This window comes from Pocillopora verrucosa, chromosome 1 (assembly GCF_036669915.1).
Source record: "Pocillopora verrucosa isolate sample1 chromosome 1, ASM3666991v2, whole genome shotgun sequence".
Lineage (NCBI taxonomy): Eukaryota > Metazoa > Cnidaria > Anthozoa > Scleractinia > Pocilloporidae > Pocillopora > Pocillopora verrucosa.
The window spans coordinates 2,710,899-2,738,843 of NC_089312.1; the positions used below are offsets into that span (position 1 = coordinate 2,710,899).

A 27,945-nucleotide genomic window follows, 5' to 3' on the forward strand; every position below is an offset into this window, starting at 1 on the left:
TTTCATCAAGCGAGTTCGAAAAGGTGAATTTCTGTAATTTCGCTCCACGCATTTACTTATCACCGTATTTGAGTGGGAGTTACGAGCAGCGAAACCGTGAAACCAGGTGTAAAGAAACATTTTCTTTCAAAAAAACTTACCGCCCACCCTGATGGTACGCTTCAAAATGTTCCTTGTCGCAATAAAAAGGGTTTCCTCAATAGAAAGTCTGACTCGTCTTATTTCGAAATTGGCGTTTTTTATTCAGAAGCTCTGAACACTTTCTAAACGAGAAAGCATCAATTATTTTTTTGTTCCGAATGTGTTAATTATTATTACATAAAATGAGCATTTTATGACTTGATGATAGGTGAAGTTAATTTGTTTTAACAGATGAAACTCGTAAAGCCAACAAATGACAAAAACGTGACTTGAGTATTTGTCGCATGAATAACACATGGTTATTTTTCTACTAGAAGGGGAAAAAAATTACTACGGCTGGTGTTCAGACTATTCTCGAAGTATTTGGAGTCCCCCTTGGTTTTAAGAAGCGATTTAGAAATGTTATGGCCACGTCTTTACAAAAAGATCGGTAGGTTCTTTCATATCTGAGAACAATAGCAAACCCCCAAGAGACCTTGACGTCCGTGTGTTATTAAGCGCAGAAGTGCCGTCCGCTCTTAAGACACACTCAAGACTCTCTCTTTGAATCGAGAGGTTGTTTGTTTTGTTGTCGTTACCGAAGGACACAGGGGAAAATTGTGTTCTAGTTTTTATTTGGAGTCACCATTATTCCCGTCTGTAACCATGAAGAAAAGACGCAACGGGGCCCATGTACACCATCACACTTTGAAAACCATTCGAGCTGTTGTTCTGGGAAAAGATGGCGTTGGAAAATCAGGTAAGTTCATAAAAGTATTCTATACGTTATAGAATAGAATTGTAAATAGCTCATTAATTGAAACCAAAAGTTCAGTTCTTATTAGTACTTAACCTTCCACTAATATGACTTCAAATCGAACGAAACACGAAGAAGATTCTAGTCGTGACACCTTGGACCAGGAAATTGTCAATGCCGCAAAGTATCCAAACACGTATGCATGCTATTATGGCTAAACATAAAAATCCAGAAAAAAAATCCGCTTTTGTTTCCCTTTATCCCGAAGCTTATGAGGTTTTATAATAGGTTTTGGCATGTCTGCCCTTTATTAAAATGCCTGAGCAACGCCGAATGAATTTTAGTACTATTTACTAGTAAATATTGAGTTCTTGCTCAGAATTTTAGCACATAAGTGCCCTGAATAACATCCTCTACCTCTTTTCTTTTCCTTTAAAAGAAGGCAACGCGAGACACACAAGCGTAACGCGGCCTGGTCACAAGATTGTTAAATTTAGGAGGGTTTTCTTTAAACACCTTAAAAGCTGTCACTTACGTAATCTAGAATGTTTGGTAAATGTTTGCAATTAAATTTTGCTTTTTCTTCGCGTGAAAAAAAAATAATAAAAAATGGAAAAGAAAAGAAAAATAAATTATACAGCAATGTTTGTAATTTTAAAAGTAGCTTGTAATAGCTTTCGATGCAATAGATGTATGTGCATTCAACTTGACAGTAGAATAGCAGGAGTCAGGCGATAGCCAGATTGGTCTTCACAATGGAACCAAAGTTGGCCTTTGCTTGTCGTGTCAGTCGGAAGAAGTATTTTATTGTGAATTTCCAGCGAATAATTTAATGGGAAATAGGCGAGTATAACACTAGGCTAAATCATGTTAAAAAAATTGTTTGAAAATCTCGAGAAACAGTTGAATCTTTGCCAGATAAATTAAAACGAACTGAATGATTGTATTCATAAAAAAATTTGATTGGGTTTTCAACCATAAAATTTCTTTGGTTTCGGGTATAAATTTTTCCTCCCATCGTCCAAAGTCAATCTAATCTAGCGTCACGTTTTTTATCGACAGTAAAATAAGCAATGTCTGGTTTCCTCATTTTAACTTCGTTTTAATTGCGTCGTGATGATCCGTTAGAACAAGAACCCGTGTAATCTCATTAACGTTTGTGTAAATTTTCCACCTGCAGCTCTCACAGTCCGGTTCCTGACCAAACGTTTCATTGGCGATTACGACAGTACATTGGGTAAGTTCGCAAAGTGATTAATACCAGGATTCTCCACTTTTCCGATCTTGCCAACATCTGAATAAATTTAAAATGGAATAAATGTTTTCCTTTGAAGATTAGATCACGAGCAATCCATCGCTCTTTCTCAGTAAACACGTTGTCGGATGCGCAAGTTAAAAGAAGTCCGCGCGTTCGCCCGGCGCGTACTCACTCTTTACCTTTAATATACCTTGACTCGTCCCACGGCCTAAGATGAGAAACAGGAGGCCTTTCTAAAGCTATTTGGAAGGCTAAATACATATTGAAAATCCATGCTACTAACTAAGGCAAAGTTTTACAGTAGTTTGTCACCTTCAATTCAAGGCCTGCTGTATATTTCAAAAGAAAAAGGAATATGCTATTCTGAATAGTTGGCCCGAAGTGGTATTTCTGGATATTAGAGCAGCAAGGAAAAAAGTGCTAGTTAATTTAAAATCTCAACTTTTTATAGGAATTTTTCATTTTAATTAAAAAAAATTAGTAAAAAAAAATTAAAATAACGGCGCCGCTGGGGATTAACTGATGATAAAGAACGACGCGCCGCCACCTTATCAGACGTAGTCGTAAATGTATACTCTTTGTTACACTCATGGCTGAACTAACTCGGAAGCAAAAAGCTCTTCAAATCTGAAATGAGTCAGTAAGCCGTAAAAAATCATGACTTCAAAAATAAATCAGGGTTTTGAAGTGAATTCAAAACGATTTTTTTTCTCGTACGTGCTCAACCTTTCCTGTAAAAATGCCTCTGACAACAAAGTTCCTGCGTGGGGTCCGCTCGGTTTACAAAGTAACTGTTTTACTTAATAACTACTGAGTTATCAAGAGAGCCCCACTTGGTCAAAAACCCATCGTTCATTTTAGTGGTTAACCCATAGAAAATTTAAGTTTATTTTCGTTAAGGTAATAGATTGCACTTTCTATCGGTTTACCGGCGTAAATATTAGGAGAAATCAACATCTCGGCCAAGTGGTTTATTACAGCGGTAAACCGATTGAAAAATGCAGTGTAATGCTCAAATAATTGCGTTGAATAGGCTGGAATCATAGAATAAACTTCTCGTCAAATTTCCCCCAGAGAAATGCAAAATCTGAGTGGTTTCCCTGGTTTCTCCTTAGTTTTGTCGTCTTTTTTACCCTCACATTACTGGTCGAGGACGGGGCAACGGGTAACAGCTGCTCACGTTTTTTGGGCCATGTAATTTTACCTGTTTTGTTCCGTGATTGTATGTAAGTGTTGACAGGCAAGTCTGGGTTGGAGAGTTTTAATCGTCTGAGTGACCCGACATCATGAGCAGCGATGGCAATCAATCGTCAACTGGGCCGGTTTACGACAGATCAACAAGGTTACCCTTGTTTTGTTAAAACGTGACCTTGGAGTACGCAGTATGCGCAAAATTTCTATAAAAATCTTTTGTTGGCAAACAAAATAAAATTAGAGCGAACCCTGTGACCCCTAGGGGTAGCTTAAGTAGCCTCTAAATTTCTGATCACAGTATCTCCTCTGAAGCAAACATTAATGTCACGATAATAAAGAAAATTATAACCGACTAAAGAAGCGAGCTCCTGATTGTTCACCAAACTCTCCTTGCTTGAGCTACAGGAAATCTACATATTATGCCTTTTTTCTCGTCAGCGCGAAACTACATCGATCATCAAAAGTAAATGAATAACAAACTCTAATATTTGTTTGACGAATAACCTTGTGTTGGTTCAAATGTGAGGGTAATTATGAAATATTTCTTTTCAAATGCAGAGGCAACTTACAGGCATCACTTGTTAGTTGATGGCCAATTTGTGTCCTTGGACATCATGGACACAGCAGGAAAGGTACACTAAGGACTAATCTTTATTAATCTCCTAAGAGGCAGGGTGGGATGGGGTGGGGGGTGGGAGGGCAAAGGATTTTGGTTGTGAACCTCTTACAAGGCTCTGCAATATTCCTACGAGTTCACCTCATTGGAAGTGTATTAGTGGCAAATTTCCTATAGCTCTCTCTTTCTATTCCGTTGGCGACGACTGATCCCTCTCTGTTCCCCCTGAAAACCATGTGATCCCCCCCATAATTCTCCACCCCACCCTTCCCCCCCCCCTTCACGGTGTTAAATGATGACTGTTCACTAAAACATTATCAGATCTTGTGTGGCGCCCAGAAATCTGAAAAATCAATGGCGCACAAGGGGAAATGAGAACCGATTAATCATCTCTTTTTCTAAGGTCCTTCTCGCTATTCACCGCTTCTTCGCCATTCGTGTAAGCTTGGCTAGAAAAACTGAATGAAAATCGGCTATGGCTGACAGACTGATTCTTTTGGAGGATCCTTTACCTATTAAAGATCATTTCTACCCAGCACTGATAATTATTTTCAAAGCTTTCCGATGGGTTGTTTATCTTCTAGGATATTCACCTACTTGAATTCGATTTTTCATAGAATTCCACGGAAAAGATGCAAATGTGTATGTCTTTCGCGGAGCTCTTCTTTGTTGTCTACTCGACAACTGATCGCACCTCCTTTGAAGAAGCATCACTTCTGGCTCGTTACATCCTACAAGGAAAACCCCTGGGTCCTGCCGGCCCCACCATAATGATAGTGGGAACAAAGGCCGACCTCGAGTTCGCCCAAGAAGTCGAAGAACAAGAAGGAAGGTTGTTGGCCGAAGAATTAGGCTGCGGATTTTATCAGGTGTCCAGTGCAGAGGGTTATTTGGAGACACAAGAGCTGCTATTTGATTCAGTAAAACGTTGCTTCGACAAAAGTAAAGCTTCGACGTTGTCAAGAGTAAAAGAAGGAATTGTAGAAACGGCGAAGTCATTCCGAAAGAGATCACTTGGCCACGAAGTGGCTAAGGCCCAGCGCGAGAGGTTGCAGTTGAGACCCAGGTCATTCAGCGATGCTGATCCTATCCACGAGGCTTCTAAGCCTAAATCTTCCAGTCATGAAGATTTATCCCAAGATGGAGATTGCCATCGAAATTCAGTTGTATCGACGGCAAGTTTTTAAGTATTCCTTGTATTTTAAAGTATTCCTTGAATGAAATTTAAAGAAGCAAAGGCAAGGCCATGAGGGCATCAAAAATTGTCACACGACACAGAAACGCAGATTAAGAGGGAGGACGAAAATTCAAGAGGAATCCAATGACAGCAAGTCGATAGCTTAATTTAAGCCGAAATTTTGATGATCCAGTAGTGGGATTAGTTGAAGATACCAAAAGAAACTTATCAATAACTGTAATTTTAGCTGTTTAATACGATTCTTTTACATGTAAAATAAAATAAAATTCCCATGGTATATCCACTGATCACATTTCTTGGAAATGAATGGTATTTTAATATTAGTAAATAAAATGTTATATTCAAGTCAAGCTTTCTCACAAAATCGATCTTGTGGGAACGATAGGAACTGCACCTTTACGTTTTTCATAATATGTGTTTTTGTTATGACAGTATTAGCTAACTACATAATTTACTTACAACTTCAAACTTTACAATTTAGCTATTTACACTGACATCAAACACATTCATGTAAAAGGCGCCTGTGGTCACCACCCCGTAGGTCTACCTAAAAGGTCAGGCCTCGTTTTCTGTAAAGTGACTTGGTTCGCATAAGGAGGCCCTCCCTGAGTTTCCTTAGCCCCAGTCCCCTCTTTTGCCGGTCTCGATCGGTGTACCGCGACTGCAGATGCACTTTGATCGCATCTTGAAACAGTTTCAGTGTTTCTTCGTATCCTTCAGCGCTGGAGATCTCGTGATAGGTTCCTCCGAGCTCATTGGCGAGTGTCCTCCCCTCATCTTCGGAAACCTTTCGGTATTCCGACAAGTCTCGTTTTGTTCCAACAACGCTAATGCTGTACGCGCCGCTCGTTTTCATTGTCTTCAAATAATGACCGAGTCGATGAATTTCTTTTAGAGATGATCTGTTGGTGATGGAGAACAGCAACAAAAACATGTTTCCGAAGGATGAGCACTGACTCAGCTTCTCTTCAGTATTCTGTAAATGCGATTATTATCAATATAAAACATTATTTTATTAATTACGATTATTGATATAAATGAACTTTTTTTTACCCATCATTTATGGCGTCAATTTTAAAAGCTTATTCAAAATCCAGAGAACAAATCACATGACTGTTGTTGTATTAAACACTTAGCGAAACATGGAGAGTAATTATGCGGTAATTTCAGACGTAAAATCATGACGACTGGAAGATAAGAATCTTTCTTCAGTTTGTAATTATAATGGCTTTCATACTAGCTTTCTTGAAATATTGTAATCCTTACAAAAGGCAGCTTTCAATTGTTACTTCTTTGAGGTTTCTTTTGTTTTTATTTCTGGTGCTTTTTTAATTTATGAACTTGTAACAGTTCACCAGTGGTAAGCACGAAGCGAATGTGAAAGGCGACTTAACTTGCGTTTGCCTCTGCTCAAAAACCAATTTCGTTCTCGGGTTACTCTCTTGAGAATGAGTAAAAAAGAAACCCTGGGAACGAGTAAGAGAGAACCCTGGGAACAAGATTGCTGAAAACTTAAAGTATTCATTATTATGCTTGTTTTGAGAATTAATTTGTGGCTAACAAGTCTTTTTGTGGCTGACAAACCAAATGAAAATAAATAATATTCGAGCAGTGACAGTACAATAAATTCCATTTCTTTTCCATTTTTTCCTTGTCATACACAGGTTTCATAAATGTTTCACCTTGCCGGCTGTGTCCATGATGTCCAATGCAATGAAGTTCTCTTCTAGCTTAAAGTAATGCCGATAGATTGACTCTGAAATTAAAAACAAAAGAGAGAGAAGGACAAATCTAAATTTTCAATTTCAGAGGGAAGCTAGCCCGCTAGCCTGGCATTTTGTAATTACCGGCAAAGCCATGGGAAACGAGTCAGTTGGCGAAGCGGCGACTCACGATCAGTGAAATAAGAGAAGGGGCCTTATGGAGAGATCAGACAGATTTCATCGTGGCTTAACCAAACTTCTTCCTTTGAGAGCGTTGGAGCTTAGTTGTAATCGTGTATTTGAAAGAGTGGGATTTTAAGCTTTAAAGTTTTATGCGCATTTTTATCCAGATGAACGTCATTACTTCAGTGTCATTGTAACAATTATAATTTGCAATTATTTCGTAATTGAATGACGTAACTCGAAATTCATTCAGGAAAAAGGCAATCATCACGAAATGACCCGCCTCCTAACGTGAGCGAGCTTCTTCTCGCTGAGGCACCGCATGTTCTCAAAATCTGTTCACCGTTTACCGCTTCGCAGTGTTTGCAATCCACGGCGCTGCCTCGTGCTTTTCATAAAATAATCGAACGCCATTGTACATTTTTTTATGTGTTTTGTTTTGTTTCCTTTCTCTTTCTCTACTCCTCAATGAAAATTTTGAAGTAACTTTTAATGGGATGGTATGCGATCATTTCTTTATAAAAAGCTTAGAGCTGTAATACCATGCGCGTACTAATCTGATGAAGGGCTGTCTGCGGTCATACTTTTATCATCCACACGCCCTTTTTTGTGAGAATTTTTTTCGATTGTAACTAAGTAAAAAAACAAAGAAACGCAATCTTTATTGGTCAACGTTATCTTCCTAAGTAGAAACCATCTGTTCCACGTATGGGCTCATTCTTTGAAAGCCAAACTCTTCACTGAGAGTTAATGGCACGCATTCATGACCAAAACAAAGGCAGAGAAAGACTTAACGTCTCCTTGCAGAATAGCATGTTATTTGGCAGACCACATTGCGACAGCGATATCTTTGCCCTTAATTTTTCAGAAAAACAATAAATTTTACGTGAAAAAACACCTAGTGTTCTTTCACGGTATCAGTTCCCATTTTTAACTTAAAAGCCGCTATTGTCTTGCCTTATTCAACTCCAACATTCAAATAAATAACTCTACGTCCTAATCATAACTTCACGGGAAATATAATCTGAAACAGCCTGAGTTGGCCATTTCATGTTTTTGTGAGAATAAGGGCAGAAGAGCAAAATGAAAAACGTTAGACGAAAAGAAATGCCCTTATAGTTTAAAGAGAAACAAATCAAGAATTGTTTCCTTGAGCTGCTTAAAGGGGAAACCGGCTTTTAAATATTGTAGTTTCCCGAAGCTAAAAATTTAATAATGCATATCTTATTTTGACAAGTACCAGTACCATTTAAAAACCTAAAACAATTTAACAACAAGATTAAAAAACGCAAAAGAGACCTTTTTAGGTGATAAATCCGTTTAAATTCTAGACCAAGAAGATATTTGCATGATATGATTTGATATTTGCCGTCGCAGCAAGAGGCGCGCTAAGTCAGCTAAGAGCCCAGCTAATGTAATTTGACAGATGCGATTAACCCAATTAGCTTTCACCGACGCAGGCTACATTTTTATATTGAAACTTACCAAGAGAGCTGTCATATTCGCCGATGAATCTTTTAGTGAGAAGGCGAACCGTCATAGCTGCAAGAGAACGGGCAAAGAAATCAAAAGGTTTGGGCATACAACACCAGCAGCGAACGCAACAAATCAAACTGTACAGTCGTACAGCGCCAGGCGCCTGTTTGCAAAAACAACATATTTGTTGAAATTGTTTAGATTGGCATCCTTACAAAAACATCGAAATCGACAATAGTGTAGTTTTCGAGTGTGTTAAGGTCGTTCTTAGCAAGCTCCATGCAGGCAAACTTCTTGTCAAACAGAACACGTTTTGTATAGTCATGTCTGCATGTGTTCCCATAGATTTTATAATGAAAAAGGTGGATATCTCCTAAATTTTACTAAACAGGGTTTTATCCCTTTCCGGGCTTGACCTCCGAAGGCAGCCGCTGGGTCGAAATACATTGATCTTTTGCAGAGAGTAAAGGCCCTTACAGAGACTGTCCAACAAACTGATGTACTGATAAAATCCATGAACACACCTTAAACGGAACGATTTTTTAGGAACTGAATTGCTAAAAAGGGCGTAAAGGCGAACTCGGGCGCTACCGTTTTGCCTTAAGACCATAATGTACTGAGCAATAACAACTTGTTCATGATAATCATTCTAACCAGATTTTCCGACATCATCTTTGCCCATCACCACAACGTTAATTTTCTCCAAGCTGCTGGAAGGAGTTCCAATCTTTCTCTGTCCCATTTCTTGTTCCACAGTCCGTCAGAGATGGCTCTCGGTCGTCTTGCACAAAGTACCTAATACAACTGATGTGAATTGGAAAAATGGCAGTTCAGAAGAGTGCTTCTCAGCTGAAATGCTTTGAACTTATCAGTTGTGTCTTTGCATTGGATGTCGCTTCGAGTTGAAAATTGTTTCGTCACAAAGGTTGACAAGACGGTTAATGTGACAAGAGAGCATTAAGATGTAGAAAATAATTGCAATGTTGTTAAAAACTTACGGCTTCAATAGTCTCCCAGAAACTTCTTCCTCGGTATTGTAATCAATAACTATAGCTATGATCTTCCCGGCAGTGCATTCACCGAGTGTTGCTGCTACAGCATTAATATGTCTCTTAATGGCTCAGTGCCGGTACCTCGTATAAAAATATCGTTGCCTCTAATGACCCTATTGTGATGATATGAAAACCAAAACATGTTTGTTGACGCCGTTACGTAATTCAATCACGTTTATACGTCACTTGTTCAAGCTTTGAGCTCTAACATTGGTTGAAAACCGGGTAAGTACATTCCAAACACTTATGTAGTTAGTATATTATATAAGACGAAGATAAACTGTTGACAAATGATAGCACGTGTTATTCACCGAGTGTTTCGCATGTTTCGTTGTGAAATTTTCAACGTGGCCAAAAGCCGGAAAACTTTGGTTTGCCCTGGTCTTTGATCAGTTTCACTTTCCTGATATTCTTGCACACTCTCTTTTTCGTTTTTCATAATTCAGGCAGGTTCATTCCCTTTCAATGATAAATCAAAATTTAAAAGCTCTAAGAGGCATAGTAAAGTCAATGTGTTATTTATGTCTTTTTAAAACGTCTCTATCATCAAAGCCTCAGTTACAGCTCTCATTGGTGTATCTACCTGTCAAACGAACAAACGGCATGCCTCACATGTTCAGCTTTTTTTCAGAACCATTTATGGAAATGCGGCTTCTTTCGATAAATTACGCAATGCTTTCACTAATATTCTCTAGTTTTTTTGGGACTTGCAACATACCCAAATCCAGATGTGAAATCGACACTGTTAGTGCCGTCAGAAGAGAAGGTTGGCCCCTTCCAGACGTAACCGTTGTTCATGTTTTTAATGGAAAACGATAAACTAAGCGTCTACACGTTGTGCTTTTAAATCGCTTTTTCCCGTCCATGGGAAAGCGTAACCGGCAATGAATTCGATAAAAAAAAGTATCATCATTGATAAAGTTGGCGTATTCAATCGTATCGTCCACTAAATTGTAGATATAGCCACGACTCATTGTAAAATCCTCCATCCACTCTTCTGAGATGACTATTTGGTTTACAAGGTTGCCCCACCGCTCACCCGTGCATCCTGATCGGCTAGGCCGTGCTTTTCGACTTCTACGATTTAATTGTTTGATGTTCTCACACTAACCCGGAACTGGCAAGGAAATAAGCCCTATTATGTTGCGTCGCCCCTTGCATAAATATAATCGCCTTAAACATTGAACATCGCAAAAATTCAACTGAAAACATGCCATAATGCTTGCATGAAGCCCAAGTGGCAGCAATATCCGCTATGCTAATTTCGTCTTATCTCGCGCGCAGGGCAGATTGAGTCGAACACCGTTCGTGACGCTATCAATCAAAACGGACACGTGTGGACAAGCCCTGAGTTTGGCTGAAAGCCAGTTCTAATAATCGCTGGGTGCATTTTTTCGGAACACATCGAAAAAACTGAAAGCAGGATGAAAACTTGATCGAAGCTCTGCGTAAACGAATTTCACCGATTTTCCTTAACATTAAAGCGATGGACTAAGTAATGCTCAAATGACGAAACGAAAAACCACCAAACACCACTTAACCGATGATGTTTTTAATTTTCTCCATGCAATTCCCCTATACATTAGCTAAGGTGCTGACAGAGAAAACTTTTTTTACGATCATGAGCCGTTTGTCATTTGGTGATCACTTTCTTTATTATAGTCATCTTCTCGTGAAATTAGATGTTAGTCACTCTTACGGGTTTAAGCGATAAACGAGTGGCAAACAGAAACGCGACAGCTGATAAGTAAATATATACTTATTTACAGTTGACATTATACATTTGCAGTATAATTTATCTAATCACTTTATTGATCATAGATATTATAATGTTAAAAGGAACGCCTGATGCTCAAACGCGTTGCCCATGATAAATTTTTTCCATCAAACTACTAAGCCTAAATGATGCATTTTTATTACCTTAATTTATGCATATCCACCTATTGCCTGGGAGGGTTAGGAGGATTTTTGCGTCACGATAACAATTTACCCCCTTACGGCTCTTAAGGCAATTGTTTGTACTACTCCCCGGATGCATGTTGGACCTGTTTCATCTCTAACTTGTCATCTTCTTTCACCTTGTCATCTTCCTCAATAGGTGGCAGTTCCATGAAGCTAATATTGTAAAAAGAAAAAGCAGTAAGCGTCGAGTTCTTTCACAAAGTCGAAATGTTACCCTCCTGTCACAGCGCCCATGTGAGTTTGCGTTTGGAAAGGGACAGAAAGTTTGAGCGTGTTTTTAAAACCGTCCACGAGCTAAGATAACGTCAAGTATAAACGGAACAGTTATGGCTAACGCCATTATCTAATTACGTTTTGTTTTTGTGGTAAATGAACGTTTGAGTGAACTCACAGAAAGCATCCGTTTGAGGGCGTTCACAGATACAAATTGGGATGATCACGTGGTTTTCAGGAGTAACGGAGGTGAAATCAGTCGTCTCTACTAAAGTTTCAAGGAGTGGTTTTAGGAAACTGACTGCTAACTGGGAGGAATTATCAGAATACTCAGGTGAACTTTAGTGTGGCACAACCAAGATCCTTTGACTCCCCTACCCCTTCTTCTCCCTCATTCCCCCTCCTACCCCCCGGGGATAGATGTAGACTGGACCCTGAGTTAAGTTGAACCGTGAACTTAGAAGGACCATGTGGCATAACGTAGCGTTGAGATAGTCAGCAACCACACTTACCTCACGAGAACAAAGGGAATAAGGATCAACACTGCACACAACAGGAAGACCAGACCTTGAAACGAAAGAGAAAGCGTTGCCTGGTAAACTGTGTTGAAGAGCACGGCGCCTATTAGCTGCATCAATGCAATGACCATCTCATAAGCAGAAAACATGGCACCTGGAACATGAACAGAACAGAAAAAAACTGGTAAGTATCGAAAAACTTGGTCATTAGACTTTGTGTATCGAGGCAATTCTGGCTAAGGGCCATTCGAACAGAATGATCACATGCCCATACATCTGCGATAGATTATGCATGCATATTTCATTGGAGCATTACCAAAGAGATACTGTAAATAATTAACTGCGAAAACGGAATGTCTGAGGTTCAAATCCTGCATGAAAAGCCTCAGGTTTTGACTCTGCCTAATACTCCTGGTAAAGGTTTAAATATATTTTGATTTCTTAATTGTTGGCTGTACCTTGCTCTTCATCTGACACTATTCTCGACATTGCTCCCACCAAAACTGGATCAGCTACTCCGTAGAAGACACCGACCACGACCGCTGGAAGCAACAAAGAGAAGCAGTCTTTTTAGTACTTAGAGGGAGGATCAGAGGGGGGAATATTTGGTTTTGATACAATAAAATTAACCCGGAACCCCCATAAGGCTTTGTAGTATTCTAGGGATCTCCTGTCGTTGGCAATAAATTTTCTATAGTCCCCCTTTAAACTCTGTCAGGGACGACTGCTCCCCCTCCATTTCCCCTGAAACCACATGACGCCCCCAAAAGATTCTCCCAAGACTGGTTCCTTATTTACCGATGGTGTAAGGATGTCGGGCCTCGGTCGTGAGACGGGAGGTCCAAGGTAGATCATCTGATCCTCCTCTTCCTTCTCTTTACTTTAATACTTACCAACAAACACCATCCAAGTGCGATCGGAGAACGCCAACATAACCAAAGCCAGAATCACGGAAACCAAACTAATGCGGACGACACTCAATTCTTTCAAGCAGCGTCCGAAGCAGTGAATGCCAACCACGCTTCCAATACCATGAACGAACCCTTCAAATGCAAAATAATACCCAACCAGGTGTGGGCCCCAACAAAGAGGACTTCTCAGAATAAACAACCCTTTTACGCCAGCAATGCCCAAGGTCGATAGGAAAATCACGCCTTCGCAAACCATCAGCAAGAGAAAATTATTTCGTCCAGCCTTTCTCTGCTTTCGGAAGACATTGATAAAACATTTTATATTATCAATGCTGAAAAATCCAACCATTTTTTCGTTGCTGTTTCCTCGGGGAATTTCCCGCACGCAGAATAGAGCCCAAACTCCAGAGAGAACGTAGCAAGCCAACATGAACCAAGCAGAAGGAATGAATCCCACATTTTGAATCCAAAGACCGCTGGTCAGTTGACTGATGACTCCAGCGAGGAATACGTGCATGTACATCACCGCTGGAACGTTAGGAAAGAAAAACAAAACAATTATCTTGCACAACGTAATGACACATTGAGCTCACCTGGTAAGCAGTTCTCGGTTGTTAATAAGCGTATGTCCGCTTTGAGTTCTCCTATGCTCCATTAAATAATCCTTTCATTTGATTTGCTATTGAAATTCCTTTGGTTTGGTTTTTACGTTACACAATCTAAAACCTCTCTAACGATATGTCAACGTTCAATTTCTCATTATACTCACCAATTCGAAAAGCTCTTTCTTCTTTGCTGGAAACGTCAGCTATGTATGCCGTTGCTCCGACGAACAAAACTGTCGCAAATCCCGACAAGCCGTTCAAAGCCGCGCCCACGATCAAAACGTACACTGACCAGTCAAAATACATTACCAACAGGGTAATGACCATCTCCAGACACGCCCCCAATATGGCAACAAGCAAGGCAGGTTTTCTTCTGCCGCCATTATCAGTCCACGGTCCCCAGAGCGGCGCCACAACAAGGGAGAGCAGGGTTAGGACAAGATTGTAAGTCATGCCAAGCTGGGAAGCCAGAGTTTGCACCTGAAATGAAACAGGGTATGAGAAGCCTTTGTTTTACGAGACTGATGGCACACTGTAACATGTTGGAAAGCATCTGGTTTCTTCAGCGTCAAAAGACATTGAGCAAGGCCGCTCTATCTCAGTGGAATGCTAATCCAAGCCACTTAACCAATCTTTAAGAGGAATTAGAGAATAAGGTGAGAATCGGCATGACACAGTGATGCCATCCATTATCAAAACCGAGATGAATTAAAAGAAAAATGAATTCCTGGAGATTAATTTTCGAGAAAGACGGAACTTATCACACTTAACGTACTGCCTTAGATAGACTCAGTTACTTAATCATAAAACAGTGAGAAAATCAGTTCTATTAGGTCATACTAGTCATACTACAACGACAACACGTCACTACATCGAAGGACAGTATCCATGACAACAACAACGTGAATAAATGAGTGACCTCATTTTCCAGTTCCCCCAATGTTGAATTTTGCCCCAGGCCTTCTCCTCCGCAGCCGCTTCCGTCATCGCTTTGGCTGAGGTTCTTGTACGGAAATCCTTTCTCATCACTGATTCGCTCGTACACGTAAATTGTCAGGACTGGCAGGTTCATAAGAAACCCGTAGAAGTAGAAAAATATTACGAGTTCCACCGTAAAATATTTCTTTAGAAACTGGATGACAATGGTTGAGAACATCTGAATGAGAGAATCAGAAGAGGAATTGAAAGCTCCACCAATAGTGTTTTCACGTGTGTGACCGCAACCTGTTGGTCGCAAAACAGGTCTAAAAGCCCATAGAGTAGTGTAAAGGACTCATGTGGTGGGAAAACTATTGACTTTGGCAGGATGAAGTCTTACTCCTTTTAAGGGGATCGAGGCTCTGAACTGAGAAAAAAACTGGGAAATTTATTTCTGTGTTCACTTGTATTGCTGCCTATAATGTTTACACTTTTTATCGGTTGAAAACCCTTTCTCTATCGAAACACATGTAAGCAAACATCCTTCCGAAAACAACAGTTACGTCCTTGACTTTGTCATTGACCCTCGCTCGTGTGACAAACGAATAAAAATTTTTAGTTAATTCTAAAGATCGAGCTTGATATACGAATAACGAATTACGAATCTCTTGGAACACTCTGGTTTTTTCTTTGTGTTACGCTTGTGAAAAAACGATACTCCACTTAAATTGCCAGTTATCAGGAGCACTACATATTACAACTCCTAAACTGGTACGTATGATTCAGATTATTGTTGTTACTTCTAGTGACGTCACCTAAGGTCATACAGGCACGCGTCTGGGCATATGACTGCGACATTACTTAAGTACAAGCGTGTCTTTGAGTGGAAAATTTTCGCCACTTGCAAAGGTTCTACCGTCCAATAAGTTTATCTCGACATTTTTCCGTTCAACCTGATTTTTCCACGAGGAAAAGAATTTTGAATTTGTTAAGAGCAACAACAACTATACAAAAACCTGACACTTCCATTAACAGGTCACAAAATAAAACTCCATCTAGATTCTTTGTCAACAATTTGGTTTGCTTAAATTCTAATCACTGGGGGAACTGAACTCAGTTGCATTTATTGTTCCCTTTGGGTGATTAAGTGTTTAATTTTGCCTGTGTGACGCCGGTTAAAGAATGACTCTGTTTGACATCTCAACAAGCCAACCTAATCCTGCGTGACATATATATGGTATTTGTAGCATACAAAATTAGCTTGTTTTGCTGTAAACCATCTATACAGCTATCACCTGAGCAGCATCAACTCGCTTTTACAGTGCAACACAAAATATTGAAGATGCATTGAAAGTGAAAAGCAAAAATCTCGGAAACGCTGATCTTTGTCTAACTCGATGTGGCTCAGTGAATATCTCTCCGGTCATGTCCGATATCCAGCGTCGCGCTTTGCACCGTTTGGTCACGAAAAGGAAAATTGGCCAAAAAAAAAATAGCAAGTGGGTTACCTTGCCCGAGCACAGCTGAATAATAAAGTTTTTCCTGTCAACGGCAGCCGCTGCACTCCACTCAAGACGAACACTCGCGGGTTATGACGCACAGTGCCAGCTTCGTGACGTCAAGAACCATCACTTAGACCCCTCCCTCTCCTAGTGAGGAAGAATGTTAAGCAGTTGTCCTTTGGAAGACTTCAAGCAGTCCAACATCTAACTCAGCTGTTTCCGAACGATGGTTTTTCAATTAAGCTCGCTAAATTTTACGCTCCTTCTTTAGATTAACAATTGAGAGTGGATTTACTAGTCTCCTTCGCAGTCGATGTTGGCCTGGTCACCCAACAAACCCTTCCTCCTTAGGCGAGATATGCGTTGCGTGACAAGAAGGGAAAAATGCTAGGAAGTTGAACTAAGTTTATTTTATGCCTTTGCTTTTACGAACATGTGGTCAAGCAATGGCACAAACAAAGAAAAGACAATAACAACAGTTGAAGTCAGTCTTCCCACGTAAATGTACGATGCTCAACCTCAATCAGAATATCAAATCAGGGCTTGACAATCCAAAAAAAAAAAGGGTTTGCATTTTGTTAAATTATGCCTGCCTCCTCTTAAGCAGTCAATTTTCTATAGTTTCCCCCCTTAAACTCTGTCGGTGACGACTGCCCCCCCCCCCCTCTGTTCTCCCTGCCCCCTCCCCCCCTCCGGTCATAAATTTTGACTGGTCCCTAGGCCAAGTAATTTTTCGCCATTTGTTTACACGAGCGATCGAAAAAAATCTTAGTTCACATCGCGTGAGAATTGGCCCTGTGCGAAGTTGATCACCAGATATTAAAGGCTCCTTATAATGGTTGTTCTTGTGGCCCTCAGCCCAAAGTGATTTGCCGTCGCGGAATTTTTTTCGCATAATGATTACAAGGGCAGGAGTAGACAACCCCTCGAAGTCATGCATCGTGAATCAGAAAATAGAGCTACATTTTTATTACTTAAAAAGGATAAAAAGCTGACAAAATTTTTTTTTCCCAAAATGTAAATAACAAGGACTTTGTCCTATAAAGCTGTCGATTTGAAATGCCTCGATCTTCATCGCCTGGAAGGGGGAGGAGAGGGGGGGTTGAAGTTCTTTTTTGGGGGGGGAGGTTTTCAGGGGGATCTAGGAGGTGATCAGCAGTCGCAAACAGAATATAAAGGGCGAATGTGAAAAATGGACTGCTAATAAAATGCAAATGAGGGGCGAGGGGAGTTGTCGAATGAATATTACAGAAACTTACGGGAGGAACAGGTAAATTTTATCTTGACGAAACCAAAATCCTTCGCCTTCCTCTCCCTCCCCTCCGTAAGGCGCAAAGTAATGACCAGTCCCTCGGAGAATGTGTTCCTCTTCTTCTGATATTTACATTGCATAAAAAGTTTGTTTGGCTAAGTGTATCATGTCCAATAAACGCTGAGTGCATTGCTTTTGTGTCTGTGCCGTGCATGCGTATTATTCTAACTAGAAGGCTTTGTCAATAAATGCTTCTTAAAACTATTCTTCGAACGTTTTACGTCGCCCCAATTATTCCCCGCTACAAGATTCAGTTGTTTGTCCTCAAACTATGTCTTAAGAGTCTTAATTCCTGAATCACATCAGCTTGTGGCTGCCATATCCTAACCTACTTATCGAAAAAAAATATTAATATAGCGATAAAAAACCTGAAAATTGTTATCGAGGATGCCATCGAAGCTCTATTGAAGGTTATAAGCCCCTGGATTTTATTACACAATGTAAAACCTACAAAGCATGATCTATTTCGTGTCATCGTTCTGTTAATTGTCTGTCTGTCAGTCTGTCTGTCTGTCCGTCTGCCCGTCTGTCGATGTGTTGGCCTAGCCTGCGTTTTTTTGGCTTCCTATAAATGTCCTATCGATATTCCTAATCATCTGTTGGCTTCATTAGCTCTATCGCATCAGGGTCAATCGCGACGGCTTCCCTCGACGTACCATTTTCATGTTTGGTTTCTTGGTTTTCGTCTTTTTCCTTTTCCTTGAGCAATTTCTCGTCCTGTTTATTGCGATTTTCGTCATCATCCTTCAGTTCCAATTCTTCTCCTTTTTCCTGATGCTCTCCGGTCGGTGGCACCTGTACGCAGCTGAAAAACAAGTAAGGTTAGCTCCAGAAGGAACACTTTACAAAACCCCTCATATATGTCCATCTTTTTAAATCCTCAAGAACCAAGAACCAGCCTTCTCTCCCCTAATATGGCCCTTTATCACTTATTTATCTGTAGATAAACAATGAATTTTTTTCTTTAATAACGAGGCACATGCATTGGTTCACTGGTTAATACGATGGATTCCGGATTAAGTGGTTTGGTTTCTGCCCGAGCCCACAACAAGGAACTCACGGGAAAACATGACAAATATTATGTAGGGTAAAATGACAAAAACCGTTGTTCACTTCATACTGAGGAAACCAGTCATGTTCGAGCGATATGAGCCAATCGGTTCATGCGCAAGGGTTAAGCTGCACAGTTCTGATAAAGAATGAATGGATGATAACATGCCCGGACAATTGCTGATAGCTTTTTAAAAGATTTTTGAGACATTGGATTCTATCTTTTTTCGTAACCTCAAATGACTTATCATCTACTGTTCATCGCATTCACTAGCTTCAAATTACTAAACGAAATCTCTTGCGACTACGAAGAAATGTTTACCTACCTGAAGACACAGAAAGGAATTAACTTTATGGCGGCGCATAGAAGGAACACGAAACCTCCGAATGTTAGGTGGAGAGTGCGTTCGTATACGCTGTTGAAGAACATCATGCCCAGGTTTAGGGAGAAGATATTAATGATGCCAATGGTACAAAACAAGGAAGCTATGACAAAGAGATAAGCTGTAAGGTTTTAGATGTTTTATCAGGTAAAAATGGATTGATCAGTGAAAAGTGGATTCACAAGGAACGGTTGACCAAATCTCTGGTCTTAAACTAAGTTTCGTTGACATTTTTGCTTGCAGTTGTTTGACTTTCTGAGCACTATTGTAAGCTAAATTCTACTTTGTCTTTCCATTCGTCTTTCTTTCCTGTTAATTGGTCTATTGTTTGCCTATTCCTGTCTGTCACTCTGCCTGTCCTTCTGTCTGTCTTTCTGTCTTTCTTTCCTTTTTCGTCTGTCTGTCTATCTGTCCGTTCGTCTGTCTGTCTATCTGTCTTTCTGTCCGTCTATCCGTTTGTCCGACTCTCCTTTCGTCTCTCAGTCTATCTGTCTGATTGTATGTCTGTCTATCTATCAGCTGTCTCACTGTCCACCTTTTAATCTGTCTATCTGTCTGTCTGTCTACCTGTCCATCTGTCTGTTTATCTATCTGTCTGTTTGTCCGTCTGTCTGTCTATCTATCTGTCTCTCTATATGTTTGTCTGTCTGTCTATCTATCTGTCTGTCTAACTGTCTATCCGTTTGTCCGTCTGTCCATATTTATCTCTTTCTGTGGTTGATCACATCACTCTGGTTTTTGTCATTATCGCACTAGCAGTGAACCCTGGCTGGTTCGTCTCTTTTAAAGTTGTCTTTGTTGATTTACAGCCGTACATACCTTGCTCATCATCACCAACTATCCGTGACAAAATACTCGTAATAATGGGGTAGGCAGATGCTTTAAAGCAGCCCAGTATTGGTGCTGAAAGGAAAGAGGAGTTCAATAACTTCAAATACCTATTCGTAGTGATGGTGTGACACTTACTCTGAAGAAGGCCAGTAATGTGTCTTTCTTTTCAACTCTAATAGAAAGAGAGAGAATTTAAAACAGGAAAGGAACAGCGTCACTGGACGTCCTCTCACTGGCAGCAATAGGCCTCATGGTTACTATAAACGTCAGTACATCCAATTCTCATCCCAAACCTTGCTTAGGATTGGTGAATTTTAACAAGAAAGTATTCATAAAGCATTGGGATCGGTAGAAAATGCCCGTGAAAAAAGGTAACATTCAAGGAATATGTGACGCAAACCTGCTTGGGGACAACCGTTTCACTCTCAATATCTCATTAGTAATTATCCTTACTGTTTGCCATAAAATACTTATGATGTCAATTTGGAGAATTTGGTATTGGATCAACCTGTAGTTCCCTAATTGAGTTTTCCTCTTTGTTCTCATCACTTGTGTGCTTGTGTGTATTAATATTGTAAGGAGAAATTCTTTCTCAGTCACTCATGGGAATTAAAGGGTTGATTTTTAGCAAAGGACGTAATCCCCACGTATATTAAAGAGCCACTAAGCTTTGAAGAGCGACAATTTTCGACGAACTCTCAGCTTTTTCCAGGTTTAACCTATCGAAAAGTTCACGAGCCCCTCCGGAGCTCATCTCAGTTTCAGCAGCATGAAATGACCAGGAGTATGCTTATTATCTCTAGCTGAGATGCGTATTCATCGCGAGACTACTACCCAGCAATTCGCACCGTTTATCCCTCGGTGGAAAGAGACACTGCGAGGGCAAAGTGCTTTTCCCAGGAAAAGAACACAGTGACCTGCCAGGCCTTGGACCCAGATATTCCGACCCAGAGCCCAACGCGCTGATTTTCCTCTTTCACTCATTATACTCACCAGCAAAAACCAACCAGGTGCGAGTTGCGAACGCCAGGAAAACCATCTCAACAATCTGACTGACAACTGATATCCCACATGTAGTTAACTCGCTGAAAAACTTTCCGAGCAACTTGACACCAACGGCTCCTCCCAATCCATCGAAGAACATTCTACATGCCAAAAAGTACCCAACGAGTTTAGGACCAAAACAGAGGGGCTTCTCATGACGAAAAGATTAGTTACACCTTCAAGGCCCATTGTCGTTAGGGTGAGAATGGCTACAACGAAAACGAGTAGAAGCAAACTTTTCCTTCCGACTTCCCTTTGTTTTCTAAATATGTTAACAAGAACCTTTAAGCTCTTGATATCGAAGAAATTGTGTTTCTCGTGGGTGGCTTTCTCGTGGCTTTCCGGAACTAGGAAGATAACCCAGAGGCCACATATTAAATAACATCCCAGGCTGAACCACGTTGGCACGATAAAGCCGAATCTATGGATCCAAAAACCACTGGTTAACTGGCTCACGACACCTATCATAAAGACAAGCATCTGCATGATGGCTGCAAAATAAGAGCACATGTTAAATATACCATAGAATGTATTGTAGCTCTAAAGAGTGCAAGCGACTACAATCCAAACCAAACTTAACTCGTATGATTGTATTTTGCTTTGGATTTAAGTTTATAAATAGGTAACCATATGAAGCTGTTTACTTTCAGTTATGGTAAATGTTATAATGATCTATTCACCAGTCAACAACTCTAAGGAACCCTTCTGTTTAATTTGACGTCATATTTTCCCCGGGATCTGCGGGGATCTGCATACTACGCATAATACAACCCTTCGACATATGAGGAGTTTGCCATGCTAGATGCGCTTCAGGTCGTTTATAAAAAATAAATGTGCTACGCCCCCCTCAACCGCCAAGTATCACTCATGTACATTTTCCTTACCAAGCCGAAAAGCAACTTCGTTCTTTTCAGTGGTATCAGCAATATACGCCATTACTGCTAAGGAGAGGGTCGGTAGAAAACCAGAGAGTCCAGCAAGCGCCGAGCCGATAAACATCACGTACAGCGGCCATTCAAAGTACATGACCATGAGCATGACCACATTGCCAAGAAATGCACCAATGGCAGGAGCGAGGAGCGCGGGTTTTCTCCGCCGTGATTTGTCAGTCCAGGGACCCCAAAATGGTGCCACGATGAGCGCAGGAATGGTCGAGAAGAATGTGTTTCCTGTGATGATTTTAGTTGCCAAACTTTGTACCTGAGGAATGGAAGTTTTAAAAGAGAATCAAATGTTGATTTGGGACGCTCCATTTTTACATTATTTGTAATGGTCTAGACTATCCCACTATGACAGGGGGATATTATCCTCCCATAATGCTATTTGGTATTCTCATGATCACACCCTATAATTGGCAGTCACTCTTTTGACATCTTTTTTTTTAAATTTAAATTTGAATCTTTATTAAGTCATAAGATAAATAATCACATATCCTATGTTACAACATTAAAAGAAGGTATATATATAAATTACAGAGAAAATCAAGATAAAAATTATAAGACTAGATTATGTTTAAAAATTAAGCGATTAACAAACGTGTTTTTGAACCTATCAGTGTTTATTTTAGGATGGTGACTTGTCTCTTTCCTCAGATTGTACTTGGTTAATTTCTTTTTTGGCATTATAGCTCTTAAAGGGTGTATTGTATTATTAAAAACATTCTTGAAGATACGCGTGTCCTGTTGAACTAACAATTCATAAACATTAATGTGATCGGATGTATACTTGCGCTTATAACATCGATCTAAGAAACATTGGATTGTTGTTAATTCGGAATTTACAGCGCCAAATACGGACAGCCCGTATAATATATTTGGTAGAACCAGATTTAGAAACAGATGGTCTATTTCGGCCTGATTGTACCCTTCTTTCCTTAAAGATCTTAAAATGAACAGGCACTTGTTTGCTTTAATTAGTTTTTCCCGAATATGTGTTATGAACCTACTGTCTTCCTGAAATGTTACCCCTAAAATAGTAAGCTCTTTTGTCTGTGGTATTCCAGACACCATCGGAAACTCTATTGTACAACCTTTCTTGCGGAAAATGATTTCCTTGCACTTAGATGGATTGCTACACATACCATTACTTCTAGACCACTGGGAAAACTGATTAATCAGTGCGATAGAATTGTCATTATCACCTATCACAGGCGAGATAATGGTTGTATCATCTGCATATTTTACCAGCACGCTCTTATTGTCCAAGTGTATCTCTAAATCACTGAGAAAGACATTGAACAAGTGCGGCCCGCTGACACTTCCTTGGGTGGTACCTTTGTTGACACTTTTCCATTTTCCAATAAACCCATTTCTAATGACTCTCTGCTGCCTGTCTTCCAAAAAGCTTAGATACCAGTTAACTATAAAAGGATTTAGGGGGAGTTGCTTCAATTTGTGTGAGAGGAGATCGTGTTTCACACTATCAAAAGCCTTGCTGAAATCCATAGCGAATAGGCGTACCGCTTTGCACTCTGGGATATCAAGATATTGATTGACAGTATGTTGGATAGTCAGTAGAGCATTGGTACAGCTCCCTCCCTCTATGTATGCAAACTGTGAGATCCCAGAATGTTCATCGAAGGTCTCCCTTGCGTGTGTTCCTAAGACAGCTTTCTCAAAGCACCTTGCGATGACAGGTGTCACATTTATTCCGCGGAAGTCTGATATTCCCTTAGGTATATCAACCTTCGGCAAGGGGTACAGGTCTGACTTTTTCCAAGAGACAGGCCAGGCGTGTGTTCTAAGAGACAGATTCCAAATCCAGGTGATCACTGGAACGAATAGCTCGGCGTGGTCTTTCCATATAGTATACGGGATGCCATCTGGTCCGGTTGCTGTTTTCTTTATACGCATAAGAGAATTCAGGACTTGTCGCTCTGAGATTTCTGGGACTTCCTGATCTTCACTAATCTCCAGAGGTGTTGGCTTTCTGTAGGCGTGGTCAGTACATAGGTCACCAAAGTAGTCATTTAACGCGTTGAGTTCGTAGTGGCCAAGAGATAGAGAAATCACCGGCTTGCGGCGCTGAGATGTTTTATCCACTTTTTTCCACCAATCCCGAGTTCCAATAGAGGCGATAAAGTCCCTTCTGTTTCTGAAAATCACTTCAGAGATCCTTTTATTCATAACTTTAAGACGGTCTAGATTACTGAGTGATATGCGTGATTTGGCTCGTATCATCGATCGAACGAGCGGAGTCATCCAGCCCGGGTCTCTAGAAGACATGCGCACTGTTTTCAGAGGCATGCAGCTATCCAGGTGCCCTAGGATGGTATTTTCGAGCCTACCAACCACTTCATCGACATCAGTTTCCTGTATCATATCATCCCAGTTTTCCTTCGCCAACGCGATATACAGATCACGCTTTCTATGAGCCCTTTGGTCACGCACGTATACTTTACGGCGGATAGGTGGAAGCTTTATACCGGGTGGTAAAATAACTCCCATGTGATCCGTCTTGGAGAGCATGTGAAAGGGATAGCACTTTGAAAAGAGATCCGTGCGGTTCGTGAAACAGTTGTCCAAACAAGAATTCCCTCTGGTGGGGAAATTAACCAGAGCATTCCAACCAGACATTTCTTCGAAGCGTTTGATATCCAGTTTGTTGACATCGCCACCGCACAACACAACTGTTTGTGGATGTTTGTCTAGTATATTATCCACGGTATTTACAAGATGATTCATTAGATCGATCTCTGCATAATTAAATTTTGGGGGATGATAAACTCCACATATTACAAATCGATGTCCCTTGGGAAGTCGCAGAGTTATACAAATTAATTCATAAAGACTAGAGCGGTAAACATCCTCTACTGCAAGATTGTTCCTGATGTATATAGCAATCCCACCCTTATTGCGCATATCTCTGCCATTCCAATTTCTGTCTCTACGAAAGATGGAATAGTTCTCAATATTTACAATCGCATCCGGTTGTGCCGGTTTGAGGTGTGTTTCCGATACGACACAAACATCAATATCTTTAGATCGCAAGTCAGCCTCAAGTCCAACCGCCGCACGCACTTTGTTCTTAGTTTTTGCGAGACTGCAAATATTGATGAACATACACTTGGGAACGGCAAACTCCGAGCAATCGGTAGATGATTTAGTAGGCTCTCGAGGAATAGCTGTAAGATATCTGTTCTTAGCGGGATCTTGGAAGCGATAAGGTCTAGCAAACCGCCGGGTTTTAACAACTTCAATGGGTCGACATCTGTCGGAGTGTTGCGATGCAGAGATATTTTTAGTAATTTTCCCCAATCTTCGTAATCCCGGACCTCTGTATTTCAGAATTCCCAGGGATTTAAGGGTATCGAAAACATGAGGCGCAGGTCGGCCCGCCGAACGTCTCAGCGAAAGTAGCCTGTCACGATTGTGAGAGCAATGGATTCTGACTGACCCAATTGCAGGTTGACAAGCAGAGTCCGAGGAGTTGGAGCTCTGTTTTCGTTTACCGTGGTCATTATCCACTTCTTCAGGTCCAGGATGTGGATGGACATCCATATTAACAGTAATGTCGAGCACAACAAACTTCTCAGGGGCGGCCAGGAAGACCATGCCTCGACTGTCCCATTTCACCATAGCCCTTCTTACCCGGAGATTTCGAGACCGGGATACTCTCAGCTCAAATCTAGCCATCCAACTAATGCATCTTGATGTTAAAGATTGATTTCGATAAGCTCTTTCGACTGATATCATAGTTATGAAGGTAAAAATATAGAAAACTGCAAGAGCTCTAAAGAGCTTACATCTTACCTCTTTCTCTATATCCCCCAAAGTATTGTTTGCACCAGCGAAGTGTACTTGACATCCTAGGCCCTCTTTTTGTAACAGCAACTGTTCGTAGGGGAAACCCTTTAACTTGCTGATGACGCTGTACACATACTGTCCTAAAATCGGGAAGCTCATCATCAGACCATACGCGTAGAAAAATATCACGGGCTCAACTGTGAGGTAGCGTCTCCATGTTGGAAGCTTTTTTCGTAACATCTTGACAATAAGTCAATCTCCTCAAGAAGACATAATTCACTAGATAAATCATGTGTTGATAAAATAGTGCTGTGACATATATATATATGGTCACGAGTTATAGTTTGTCCTAGTACCTTAAGCACCTTGGTCGGAATCTTAAGAATCTTTGCGGTGCCCTCCTGAAAACATTTCTAAGCGTGCTATTTTTCAGGAAACCACCCCAATCGTTAAACATAATTATCCTATTTGTTTGAAGTGGGGTATTTCGTCGAGGTCACACACCGAGCTTTGTCTCCTAAAGGTTAAAATCGTGTTCCGCCTTCTCAGAGAATTGTGTCAATACCGAGCTCATACTGTGAGCTATCAGCAACCAAAACAAGCTGCAATTACGTCGATAGAGCTTATACTAGATTGTTAGCATCGTCCTCTGAATCGTAAGAAAAACAAAGCCATTCAATCCTCACGATTGCGTCTCCGAAAGAACCTTTCAGTGGAAATTCACTTCGTGAACACTTTTGACTGCCGTCTACTTAAGACAAAGCCTGGCTCCTGGGTATTTAGACGCTACGATCGCCGTTGAAATCGCATTGAAAAAATCGCCATGGTGCTTCAGCCACACAACAGAATGTTAATGCTTTTTTTATTATTACCGATCCACGCAAATTAAATACTTCGATAGTGAATGATAAAATTACAATATTTTCAACTATACAATTGAAATTTAGCCCACCGTACGGTGATATACGATCCGTTAAGTTGGCCAATCACAGAACAAGTACTAACTAGAGATACGATAAACTGCAGTTTACCCTAAACTCGACATTACTATTAAAATTCTATGGTAATTAGGTACGTGTCAGTTAATGGATATAATGAACATGAACTGGTGCGTGATGTATGGCAGGAACATGTTCAGGCAGGACTCTGAGAGATTATGCAGGACAGCGTTGCTAGCAGCTCCACGATTGCGATCCACGCAAATTAAATACTTTGATAGTGAATGATAAAAATTACAATATTTTCAACTATGCAATTGAAATTTAGCCCACCGTACGGTGATATACGATCCGTTAAGTTGGCCAATCACAGAACAAGTACTAACTAGAGATACGATAAACTGCAGTTTACCCTAAACTCGACATTACTATTAAAATTCTATGACAATTAGGTACGTGTCAGTTAATGGATATAATGAGCATGAACTGGTGCATGATGTATGGCAGGAACATGTTCAGGCAGGACTCTGAGAGATTATGCAAGACAGCGTTGCTAGCATCTCATAGAGTGACAGAACACTAAGCAGTTGGGTCTGGAAATGTTTCAAAAACCTCAATTGTTACAAAATCTTTAACAATCATGGATTTCGTGGGTCATGACTTATTAAAAAATGAAATTTGTATACAAAAGTAATTACAAACATTTGAATATAACGTCATTCGAATCATGAGCATTTTCTCCCGAGTTCAAAAGAAAGAGCTCTTTAAAAGCCCTCTTTGCGATTGAAACATTTGCAGATCGCTTACACCCTGTATATGCCAAACCTAAAAGTCTCGTAATCACAAAAAACGGCAAAAAGAAAATTGATTTGCAGTCGCTCTGTTTTAGTGTGACCGAGATTTTGCACGTATCACTAACATTGGGGTCATTGTAGGTGGTGATATGGGTTACCGTAATTCCAAAACTTCAGGGTAAAGCGGCAAATGTTCTCAGAACTGAATGGGGGATGCTGCAGTAGATATCTTTCCGATCATTCTGACTTACCTGATAATTTCGTTAGAAACTTACTTCTTGCTGGGATTAAATCAAATTGTTTTCCTGTTAAGGATTTATCGCTAGGTCAATAAGATTTGTTTTTATTATGCATTGTTACGTCATGTATTCCCACAAATTATTTCTCTGATCCATTGTTGTCAGATTGTCATCTTAGGTCTGTATTTAAATCAATTTGCATTTTAGGATGTTCATTCAACAGACAGACCTGAGATATTGATTGATGGATTCACACCAGGATTATTTATCTTTATGTCTGCTTCTATTTTATTTACCCTTCATATGCATATTCTCCATTCTGTTCTCTATACATTACCAAAGGTGCTAATAGGGAGAATTAGTTTAACAATCAAGAATCTCTTTAATTGGTGATCATTTCCTTTCTTCTTGTAACCTTAATTC

At 40.3% G+C, this 27,945-nt stretch overlaps 2 protein-coding genes and 1 pseudogene across 2 annotated transcripts; 1 reads left to right on the plus strand and 2 right to left on the minus strand.

Annotated features, from left to right (window-relative positions):
* The first annotated feature begins 466 nt into the window (after positions 1-466).
* Positions 467-5,428, plus strand: LOC131794079 (ras-related and estrogen-regulated growth inhibitor). Its single transcript, XM_059111580.2, has 4 exons — positions 467-880; positions 2,058-2,114; positions 3,888-3,961; positions 4,563-5,428. Exons 1-4 carry the CDS (start codon positions 787-789, stop codon positions 5,130-5,132), a joined length of 795 nt encoding a protein of 264 aa, XP_058967563.1. The 5' UTR covers positions 467-786; the 3' UTR covers positions 5,133-5,428.
* A 43-nt stretch (positions 5,429-5,471) lies between these two features.
* LOC131794082 (ras-related and estrogen-regulated growth inhibitor-like) lies at positions 5,472-9,303 on the minus strand. The gene is made up of 4 exons (XM_059111586.2): positions 9,160-9,303; positions 8,515-8,571; positions 6,826-6,899; positions 5,472-6,119 (listed from the first exon to the last, which is right to left on the minus strand). Exons 1-4 carry the CDS (start codon positions 9,245-9,247, stop codon positions 5,691-5,693), a joined length of 648 nt encoding a protein of 215 aa, XP_058967569.2. The 5' UTR covers positions 9,248-9,303; the 3' UTR covers positions 5,472-5,690.
* A 2,230-nt stretch (positions 9,304-11,533) lies between these two features.
* Positions 11,534-27,618, minus strand: LOC131794077 (uncharacterized; annotated as a pseudogene).
* Between the last annotated feature and the right edge of the window lie 327 nt (positions 27,619-27,945).